Source organism: Poecilia formosa, unplaced genomic scaffold, assembly GCF_000485575.1.
Source record: "Poecilia formosa unplaced genomic scaffold, Poecilia_formosa-5.1.2 Scaffold117, whole genome shotgun sequence".
Taxonomy (NCBI): domain Eukaryota; kingdom Metazoa; phylum Chordata; class Actinopteri; order Cyprinodontiformes; family Poeciliidae; genus Poecilia; species Poecilia formosa.
The window spans coordinates 310,539-321,692 of record NW_006800056.1 but is presented as its reverse complement, the minus strand read 5'-3'; the positions used below and the strand labels follow the sequence as shown (position 1 = coordinate 321,692).

Here is an 11,154-nt window from a genome sequence, read left to right as displayed (position 1 = left end):
CCAGGATCTCCAGGTCCTCCAGGTTCTCCAGGTCCTCCAGGTCCTTCTCCCCCCCAGGTTCCACATTCTCAGTGATTTTCTGAGTATCATGGATCTGGAAGTCTCTTCTGTGCCAAAGCTTTAACGTCTTACTGGAAGTTAATGTTCTGCCTTCAGAACATTAAGTCCATGCACTTCTGGTGCATTTCCCAGAATTTGTCTCTTTCCTGAATGATGTGATGCCTGGACTTTCCCATCACGTCTACGCTGCTGTGATTTGTCTCTAACATCCCTTCTCTCATTATTGTGGCATTTAGCAACCAGGAATCATTCTGGTCGTTCCAACTGACCTGCTGTGTGTCTGTAAGCTTCTGGTTACAACATTCACTATGGAGTTTTTCTGTTTTTGAAGATGAGCTGGAACCACAGTTGACACACCTGAGATGCTCCTGAGAGCTCGTTGCTGGCTGAAGCCATCAGGATGTTAAAACGGGTCAAAGAACTCCTGCTGCTGACCGGACCTCCACTCCGCTCTGCTCTGTATGCAGATGGCTTTAAGATTCTCCATAACTTGGTAATCGAGACACTTTAAGCTTATGGCTCATCAGAACATTCTGCAACTGTTATCAGTCCTGATTAACAAGGCCTTGGTTTTCTGCAGCCGGCGCCAACAAATATAGCTGCACAGAACAACAGAGTCAGCAACCTACTTCTTAATCACAAACGGACACAGAGAAGCAGCGTTCGCCGTACCTCAGTGTTATTTCCGATCCACCAGATGTAGGTGACCGTTCCCACTTGGCTGGGATGCAGAACGGTGGTCAGGTTCACTTCCTTGTTCCTCACCGCCACAAAGGGAGCAGAGAGATGGATATGCTCCAGCTGACCTGTTCAGACACACAATGCATCACAGAGTGAACTCCACGCTCTGCTGCTACATGCAAAACTCACAAACAACTTTATTAACTTTATTAGCTCAAATGGAGAGAAGAAATTAGCCCAGAATTCTCTGCTGCATCTGAACCAATAGCTGCCATCTGTGGGTTGTTTTCCTCCGCCGCCCTCTGGGGTCTGCAGTGACTCTGTGTGCGTGGCTGTCACACACGGCGGGCAGATCGGCGGCGGGGGCGGCGGGCTCCCTGATCAGTAAGTCGGTTCCTTTTACATCTGTTAGGGAGCAGAAGTTGTCAGGCCTCATCCATACGAGGCAGCACTGACTGGAGAGGAAGCGTAATGAGGTTTGTTCTATCTCTGTTTGTTTGTTCGATTCTGGACGGGTTCTGGGGAGATAAAGCCCCGAACGCGGTGAAGTGACAGCAGCAATTCCACACAAGGTGATAAAGAGTGGGAAAAAGAGGAAGATTAGAAAAATGGAGGACAGTCCTCCATGAATGGAAGCAGAGGTTTTTTGTGTTGTTATTTTTAATAAAAACTCACATGTGACGTGCAGGAAGAGCGTGGCGGTCTCAGAACCGAGGCTGTTCTCCCCGGTGGCCGTCACCCGGTAGATTCCCACGGATTTGTAGATGTGCTTGATGCCGTCCTCGATGGAGCTCACGTTGGAGTACGTCAGAGCGTGACCATCTCCAAAGTCCACCGTGATGCTGGTCCTCGCTCCGTCTCCCTGCGCAGGACAAACACTTCAGGTTTAATCTGCAGGACTTCATGTTCTCCTCACGATAAAAACACATCTGGTGCCTGCAGACAGCCTGGATTTACTTTGCTTTAAATTCAGAGCCTGTAAGACTGCATGGTGGATCTAATGGGAAATGTTCTAATTTACCATAATTCTGGACATTTTCAAATTCTTTAAGATCACATGTCAAACCTTTAACCAGCTGGGTTTTACTAAGTTTCATGTTGTTTTGGTACGTCTTGGTGTTTACAATGATTTACTGAAATGTACCTTTAAAACTAAGAAACATTGAAACAGCACTTTATAAATCTAAGTGTAACTTTATGGACGAATGATGCTAATTAGCATCAAAGATGTTAATAAAAGTGTGGGAAATCTATTCACATTTTCTGATTATACAACATTGACTCAAAGGATTTCTTTAGATTACAAAAAATAAATAATGAAGTGACTCAATTAAAATGTTAATCAAGGTAATTACAGAGTCAATAATTAATTAATCAGGTTTGAATCAAAAACCATACTTACACAATGTAAGTTCATTGAGAACCTCTGACTGGATAATATTCACGTTATTCTGAGTGTGAGAAACCCAGTCAGAGAAGTTTGGACTCGTTCTGCTGTTTTTAACTGGGTCCAGATTCGATCAAAGCATTTTACAGCAGAACCAACCAAGCATCAGTGAGGCTGAGCTGTGAAGACGACCTGCGTGATGCTCACTATGCCAGCAAAGAAAGAAATACAAATGTAAACCGTGATGCTCTGGTGCTGCTTGACCTCAATCAGTCACAACGAAAACATTTGAAATGCAAGAAATTGGCAAATTAATCTTCCTGTGTGTTTAAAACTCAGAGTTTCACACATTTTTCTGCTGCGCTTTTCACACGAGGCGTTCATCACCGAAGAGTTCATCTGAACTCAAACAAAAAACAGATTTTTGAATTTCATCTGCGATTATAAAACATGTTTTTAACCTTAATGAAGTTACAGACTCTGCTCTGTGTGAGCCAATAACTTGATTCTTTTGTTTAAACAAAGATAAACTTTATGTTTTATTACACTACAAAGTGACTCTTTGCATCCAGTAAAACAGGCTCAGTGTTCAGAGAACAAAGGACCAAATCTAAGTGAATAAATATATTCTGACTCTCCTGAGCACAAAAAGAAAGTTCAAGTCTTCATGGAAGAATTGGACTGGATAACTGAACTGCTGCATTTCATTTTCTTATGTGTGAAATTTTCTTTTCGGTAATGTTGAAGTGGCAGCAGTGAGACTGGACCTTTGAAGGAGCCTTCATCCCCCAGGCTGAAGTGATTCATTCATGTTGGTGTCTTACTTGACTAGAGTTTTTAATCTCATTTTCTAAACGTCAGTTAGAAAATAAACTTGTGCTCTTTCCACTCTGCATGCGGCGCGCTGTCTGCTTTTCCTGGTGGATGATTTCGATCCGAAGCTCTTTGAATGGCAGTAATAAATTCACTCTCCTCTTTTGAAACGTTTAGGTCCATTCTTTGTTCTGAACCAGAACAGGAACAGAACGAATGGACACCGAGTGCGAAAATAACAGCATTTCAGTTCAACCAAAGGGTTTTGGTCTCCATAGAAACGGCTTAGCCAGGAACATTTTCTTGGATGTGATGAACAGTGGGCACCGTGGTTGACATTCACAGATTGATTTTATAATTGTAGAAGGTTTATTTAAATTCCTTCCCCTGCTGAATGAAATGACTCAGCAGCTGGTGGGGCTCACCTCCTCCAGGAAAACCAGGAAGGTGACGTTGGCGCCCAGCGTGGCGGTCAGCCGGCCCTCGCTGGTGACCAGGTGGAGGCCTTTGGGAGCCTGGACGGGGCAGTGCTGTCGCCGGGCCGTGTACTCTGCTATCACTCCAGCTGTGCAGTTATTGGACACCACCTTCCTGTAGCTGAGGGGGACAGACACCATCTGACCATGTTCACATGGAAACAGTAATATGCTTCTCTGTGGTTCTGTCCAAACCTTGTTTATCTATTTAAATTACATTTTCTAGGCAAAACAAAAGCTTTGAATGCTCATTTAACTGGCAACTAACTTATTTCAACCAAAACTCTCTCACTTACCCACCAACTCTTATTTAATCATTAAATAACTGTTAAAAACTAAAAATGTGTTATTTTTTTTACCATTGTTATGCAACATGAACTATGTCTTAGCTAACCATTAATTAACTTTTAGTTAACACCAACTAACTTGTATTTACCTAATTACTGACTTTTTAAATAATTAACCAACTCTTATTTAACTATTAACTACCACATGGTTCCACGTTGTTGTTGCTCTGTCCAGTTTTTATTTTTTTAAATATCACCAGCTTGTGTTTTTGATGTTTCCAGTTTCATGTACACATCATATCCTGAGCCTTAAAAAGTAAACGTTATATTTTAAAATGCCTGATCTCAGTAACACTTGATCATTTACCTTTTTAACAGCCACCTGCTTTACACTGTTTAGAAAAGTTCAGAAAGTTGAAATTACCCATTTAAAATATAAAAATAAACCTATCATCTTTAGACATTTCAACCAGTGAGAACCGATGAGATTCGGTCTTCCTGTCGTTGGTTATCACATATTCACTATGATTATTATTAAACTTCATCTTAGTTGATTTTGCTTCACATTCTGCTTCCTTTGTGTCTTTCTTGTTTTCCTGCCAACATGTCCTGTTTACTTCAGTCTGACTGTTTCTTTAGTTAGAAACAAACTTTTTTGCTGCAGACTCGTTTCCTCCTCCTGCTGTTCTGTAACACTTTAAGGCGCCATCAGCAGAACAGGTTCTGTGTTGTTATGAATTATCATGTTGAACACTCATTTTTCTTGTTTTACAGACACCAATCAGCCCAATCAGCAAAGTGATGTGCTGGTCCTCCAGGGCCGATGTCCTGGTGTTTCTCTGCTTTAGCACACCTGATCCAAATAATTACTACATTCCTGCAGAACCTGACAACATGCTGAGGAAGCAACCCAGTCGTTTAGACTGTGTGTTGGACCAGGAACATGTCCAAAACCCTTCAGGACAGCAATTTGACACTGTTGTTTAGATATTCACTCCATTTTGGGCTTCAGATAAAATTATGTTCAAAAGTTTTTCAACTCTTGTGTTTCATTCATCTCCGATGTTCTAATTAACTAAGTAATTAACTTCCTGATTCTGATCTGATGCTCGTCATGTTCACCCGGTGCTGTTGAGGAAAGTCATCCCCGTGGTGCAGCTGCGGGACATGGAGGACGGATGGAACCAGAAGGCGGGGCTGCACTTCCCATCAGTTCGCCTCTCATAGCCATAATCACTGCAATGAAACCGACAGACGGCGATCCGATCAGAAGCAACGGAAATCTGAAATCATTGTTAAGGTTATTGTGAAGTTTGCATTCTAATAAAAATTATTTTACAAATGATTTTAATCATATTAAGACGTTTTCAAAATACACAAGAGATTTCACCACAGAAGAACTCATGACGTAATCTAATAATAGATCAAAATTATTCACAAATGGAAAACATTTAACAGTGTTTGTGCATCTTTAAAATGTCTTAAATTCATTTAAAGGTAAGTTGGCCTTAAATATGTCAAACAGATATTAAATTTGTTGTGTTGGGATGATTTAATCTCGTATAATCTAAGTTGTTTTGTTCTAGTGGGATTTTCCTGCAAAGCAAACATTAGAATCACACAGAGACATTTTCATCAATTCAGCTGAGTTTGAGTCACAGATCCATTAAGGCAATGGGCTGACTGAATACCCTCGCTACGTAGCTAGCTAACATTTTTGGTGCAACTTCATCACCAGCTGGCATGGAGGTGGAAGGGTGATGATTGGGGCTGGTCTTAAAGCCACAGTCCAAACCTCAAAGTGTTCAGGAATGGAAACCTGTGAACTGATGACATAAACTACATGTCATCAAGAAAATGTGTCAATATATGAGCCTGCTGGAGTCAAAGCTGCAGTTATAATAAACATGTTTCTGAAGGATCATAAACTTGATGCTGAACTTTGTTGCTGTGACATCAGTGATGGTGAGGAACCCCTCTGTGTTTAGGACTGCAGATACCAGCCATTAGGTGTTTGTGCTACAAATTAAAAGGCAGAGCAGCTCTGTGTCCCCAAACTGATGGGGACAAATTGCCCCAATTAGAGCGACATGCACACAGATGCAGAAGTGTTGTGATTGTTAATGAAAGCTATTAGGCGCCGTGATTTATGGTCCTGATGAAGCTTATTGCAGGAGCTGCCTCCTCCAGAGGCCTGTAGATTTGGGACCAAAGCATGAAAAAAATGAATGCAATTAAATAGTGAGAGAAAGCAGTTTTCATCTGGATGCAGATAAACCGACATCTTCCTGACATTAAGAGTCGCTGCTGCAAAAATGGCTGTGAAGGATCGTTTTATCTCTGAACACTTTGTCCTTCAAGACGTGAACGATGGCAAACATTAAAGCAGAATCAATAAAATGTCTGAGAGTGAAAAACACGTTGGCTCCTCCACTTTTTCTCTTTCTCACACACAAACGCAGAAATATTCACACATTAGCGCAAACACCGTGAGGATGTGCCAAGGCCGATATGCATTTCCAATCTGCAGGATGGCAACTATTTATCCCCTGATCCTGTTTTTTACAGGGAGCCAAACTGAGACAAAAATCTCTTAGTCAATAACTGCAGAAGGTGTTTCACACATATCCAGAAACCTCATGTATTCACAGAGATATCCAGTGTTTGATTAGTGATGGAGGTGGAACATTATTGTAAAATCTATAGGCCTTCAGAGTAAACAGTCACCATGTGTACAAAATGAAACAACATCTAAATTCATGGTTCGGTCTTAACCATGTTGAGGAGGAATTGCGGGAAGTTTTTTTCAGTTTCTCATCCTAAATATTTATGTGTGAAAATGAAGTAAAAAAGTAAAAGTCAGCAGAAATGAAGTGATCTAAATTTACAGATTTACAGCTTAGATCTGTAGACCTGGATATTTAGTTACCATTTTTCTGTTAAAGTATTTTTTCCAATATGGGTTTTCTATTAAATATTACTTCATAAGCATTTAGAAGAGGACTGCCAGAAGGCCTGTGATGGAAATGATTATGGGCATTTGATTGAGTGAATATTTATTGGTTTGTTGCTTCTAGATAAAATATGTTTTTAGCATTATAGCTTCTCACTGATGAGTTCAAATTTAGGGAATTTTGCCTCCATTTATTATGATATTAATCTTTTGTTGTTGTTTTTTTTCTAAATCGTTTAAGTGTGTGTGTGTGTGTGTGTGTGTGTGTGTGTGTGTGTGTTTGTACATGTCCTGTGTTGGCTTGTGAAGGACTGGTGACGTGTCCAAGGTGGACAATGTCCTGATTGGAGAAATGAATTAATAAACTGTGACTCTTTTCAACCCAGATATCTGATTGGTTAGTGAAGCGAACTTCAGACCAATTATAAAAACCTGAGCAGGATTAGCTCCGCCCCCAGGCTTTGATTGGTCAGGGTGAGAAAAAATATGTATTTATGATGTGCTGCTATGAAATTAATAACTAAATAGTAAACCAAGATTCTGTTCCTTTTAAAAATAAAGCATTTTATTTTTAAACTTACTCATTAAACGCTAAAAGTGTCTAAAACATGTTCAGATGTTTTTTGAACATAGGTACTTATTTTCTTATGTGGGATTTTTCTGTTTGTGTTCTGGCTGAGATCACCAACATTAAATTTGACAGAAATTTAACAAATAAAATCCAAAAATAAAAAAATAAACCTTGCATTGCGAATAAGGAAAGATTATTAGATGTAAAGGGGATGAACTGAGGTCAGCACTGACCACTCGAAGTCCGCCTCCGTGCAGTCGCAGGGAGCCGAGGTCATCGCCACGGAGTACGTCTTTCCCATGACGCACCTGGAGGTCGGCTTCAGCTTCCGGTAGATTCTCTTCACGCCCATCAGACACGGCTCACCCTGCCGAGCAGATCAGAAAACAGATAACAGGAAAATCACACAAACATTCATTTAAAAACCAGGAGGAAAATGATTTAAATGATGCAAACAGAAATAAATCAACATCGTCTGTCACTGCAACCCTACTGGGGCTCCATCTTAGATTTATTCACTAATATTGATATAATCTGATAATGAACCTCAATCTGCCAAACATTTTTAGATTTATTCTGAGTGACTGAATCAGTTGAGGATTAAAAAACAACCTGAGCCGCCGGTTTCACTCGACATCCCGCCTCCATGCAGCAGGTGTCAGTAGTGAGATGTCAAAGAAACCGGACTGCATCACAAATAGACTTCCAGGTTCTGACAATGAAAAGCTGAAACTTCTCTAGCTCCATCTCTTCCTCTGTTTCTCTGCAGACGCTCTCAGCCAGTCTGGCTCCATAACTGGCCCGGACTCTTGTCATCTTCCATGCTTCCTGGTTTGATCATTGCTCCGCTCTGAACATATGGGTGTCTGAGCTGTTTACAGAAGCGGGCCGTGAATAAAGGCTTGCTCTGAGTGTGTGGCTCGGTTTCAGGTCCAGCAGGTTGATGAAACAGAGCAGGACGGGTGGAGGGTCAGGGTCCAACACACTCTGAGCATGGAGGGGAAGCGTCTTTAAAAGCTAATATAGAACCAACCTTGGTCCTCCTGGATGTTCAGCAGGATGGAGATGCATTAATAAGCTAAAGGTTATGGGTGCATTTACTCCATCCTATTTCCTGTCAGTGAATGTTCTGACCAATAGTTGCTTTAGGTCAACCTTTATCTTTTTGTTTTGCTCAGGTTGTGCTGTTTCATTAGCAAAACCATAAAAAAAACCTAAACTGAATCGTGGAACCAGTGGTGGTTCCCCAGGATTTATTTTATTTCTTTCTTTTTAATGAATGCATGACGTCAATAAGGAGGGATCAGTCAGCTGTCTGCCCATTTCACCCTTCAATACAGAATTTCTTTTCCAGTTTTAATCTATATTTAAGAAAAAAACATAATGAATAATTGTAAAGTAAATTAAAGAGCAGACTAAATAGTTACTCACTCTGATCACACTGGAATAATTAAAAACAGAAAGTGCATCCAGAACCGTTTTGTCCTCAGATCTTTATTTGGGTCCGGCAGCCATGATACCTGGTTGTGTAGGTGCCACGTCTGGTAGTCCGCCTCGGTGCATCTCCTGTTGAAGATGGACCTGAAATCTATTTTCACCAGCTGCCACTCAGAGCGATGACTGAAGTGGCCAAAGATCCTGGAAACAAGTCATGTAAAGAAAAAATCAAGTGAGGGATGGAGATTGATGGAACGAGCCGTTAAAGAGGAGGCAGCAGAACGGATTCAAGCCAGACTAGACCCGAGTCAGAGAAGAAGGAAAACTTCACCAGACATGTATCACTCCATGGTCCAAACTACAATATCAGTTTTCTCTTAACATCCTGTTCCATTTGTGACAGATTTTGAGTAAACTCCATCTTATTTACAGAAACAATGTTAGAGGCAGAGAGATGAAAACTACGTTTAAAAACACAAACCAGCCAGAATGTGGATGTTTTGAACCTGTTGCCCATCATGCAGTGGGATTCCAGCCATGCAGCGTTTCTGGACTCCTTCCATCTGGAAATGATCCTTCATCATCCCAGGAAGCATTCTGACACCGACACGTTTTAAGGTCAAAATTAATAACCAACACAAAATTATTTGCAAAATTGTGGCTTCAAATGTTTGATAACTCTTAAATGTTTTGAGCTTTTATTCCACCTATCATGCCTTCTTATTCACAAAGACACCCAGCTAACAGGGTTTATTTATTTAAATGACTTAAATTAGAGCTTAGACTATTTTGTAATTGTTTTTTGTGGATCTTTTGTTAAAAACGGATCAGAAAGTTCACCAGGTAGAGAACGTAGCTCAGTAAAAGCTCCTATGATTTTACACTGAAGGATATTTTCCAACTTCATTTGGGATGAGTTGGGAAGAGCACAGTGACGACTTCATGAAGTCTGAAGAGGCTGACAGAATAAAGTTTCAGAAAACTTAGCATAAGTTTGTAAGATTTGTAGCCTAATATTTGTACGAGACAAAAGAATAAAACTCTAGGAGAAAAAGGGAGTGATAAAGAGTTGTTCTTTTTCCAGACAGGCTCGGTTAAAAGAGCTTTTCGATTTCCTTTGGTTTCTGCACAGCAGGCCTGGGTGAAAACATTCTGCTTCAAATACAAATGAGATCCTCATGCAGAAAGAAAACCCTGCAGACAGACGACTTGCTCCAGCCCAGACACGCATCCCTGCTTTCACATTTATTTGTTGTCACCTTACTCACATCGGAAAATACAAACCAAACAAAAATAAGACAAAATGACGACTAATCTGTCTTTATTATGAACGTTAATAAGAATAAATTCTCTTGTTTTTCTCTGACCAGATTCCAAATACAATTCAAGGTTATTAAACCGGCTAGGAGGATCCCATCTCCAGCTGAATCAAGTGACTGTGTGTGCGTGTGTGTGTGTGTGTGCGTGTGTGTGTGTGTGTGTGTGTGTGTGAGACCATATAGCAACATATTAATCACAATCTGTCAATTAGCGCCGGAGGCATCCGACCATGACAGGCACTTACTGCAGAAATTAGTACAAATTGATAAGAAAGCGGTGCATGATGGTCTTATGAAAACTGATGGCCTTAACGTTGGAGGACTTGATCTCAGTCTCTGCTTTGTCTTTACAGAACCTCAAACTCCTTCCAAACAGAAGCAGCCGTGGTGCGTTCCTCCTCAGAGCGCTGTCATCCTGCCTTCCTGCTCTCCGTCCTCCTGCTGCGCCCATCACTCTCCCGCCGCGCCCGCCGTCACTCTGTCATTAATGGCAGGTGTCATGAAACATTGATGTGCCCGTGGAGACCCTTTGGTAACGGGCCCCACAGGCCCCATTCTCTGCTGCAATAACGGGCCGGTGCTGCGTCATATGAATGCTCCTGGCTCGTGGCTATTCTAATAATAAATGTGGAGGGAATCTTCATAACTCTGCTCTCTGAGGGCAAACTGATTCGTGCTCGCCGCTCTGCCGATTTCTAATGCTGTTAAAAGTTTTCAAAACTAAACTTTCTTTGCTGTTTTCCTGTCTTTTTGATCATTTTGATCATTTTCCTTCATGCTCTTCAAATGGACAGTCGCACTGTCACCAGCTGCCAAAGCATTGATCTCCTGTGATCACAATCTGGAGACAGCCAGTTTTGATGTTGGCCAGACCTTGAGAGAAAGTCTGTTTTTATTCATGAAGAAGAAAACAGGCAGAGACGAATGCTGGATGGCTCAGAAGGCGAAGCAAAGCTCAGGTTACAGGAACACATCTGCAGATGCAGAGTTAATGTCTTACCTACTGCAGTCAGAGGATCTGGGTTTGGAGAATCAACCACCCCGATGTTCAAGCTAACAACAGATGGAGCCGGTTTCCTGTCAGGTTTCTCAGCTCAAATCATGTTTGTGTTTCTACTCAGCAGAAACTCTGCAGGTTTCTGACCAGATTCGCCCACCAGGATTATTCTC

The 11,154-nt window shown here is 41.3% G+C and overlaps 1 protein-coding gene across 9 annotated transcripts in view; it reads right to left on the bottom strand.

Annotated features, from left to right (window-relative positions):
• sorcs1 (sortilin-related VPS10 domain containing receptor 1) overlaps positions 1–11,154 on the bottom strand; it is a 165,454-nt gene that overhangs the window by 12,338 nt on the left and 141,962 nt on the right. For all 9 annotated transcript variants that reach the window (XM_016675596.1, XM_016675594.1, XM_016675593.1 and 6 more), the window contains 6 exons: positions 8,749–8,866; positions 7,462–7,595; positions 4,827–4,940; positions 3,367–3,538; positions 1,417–1,603; positions 733–866 (listed from right to left, as the gene is read on the bottom strand). In XM_016675596.1, the coding sequence (XP_016531082.1) occupies positions 733–866; positions 1,417–1,603; positions 3,367–3,538; positions 4,827–4,940; positions 7,462–7,595; positions 8,749–8,866 (859 nt within the window). The remainder of the gene's footprint in view (positions 1–732; positions 867–1,416; positions 1,604–3,366; positions 3,539–4,826; positions 4,941–7,461; positions 7,596–8,748; positions 8,867–11,154) is intronic.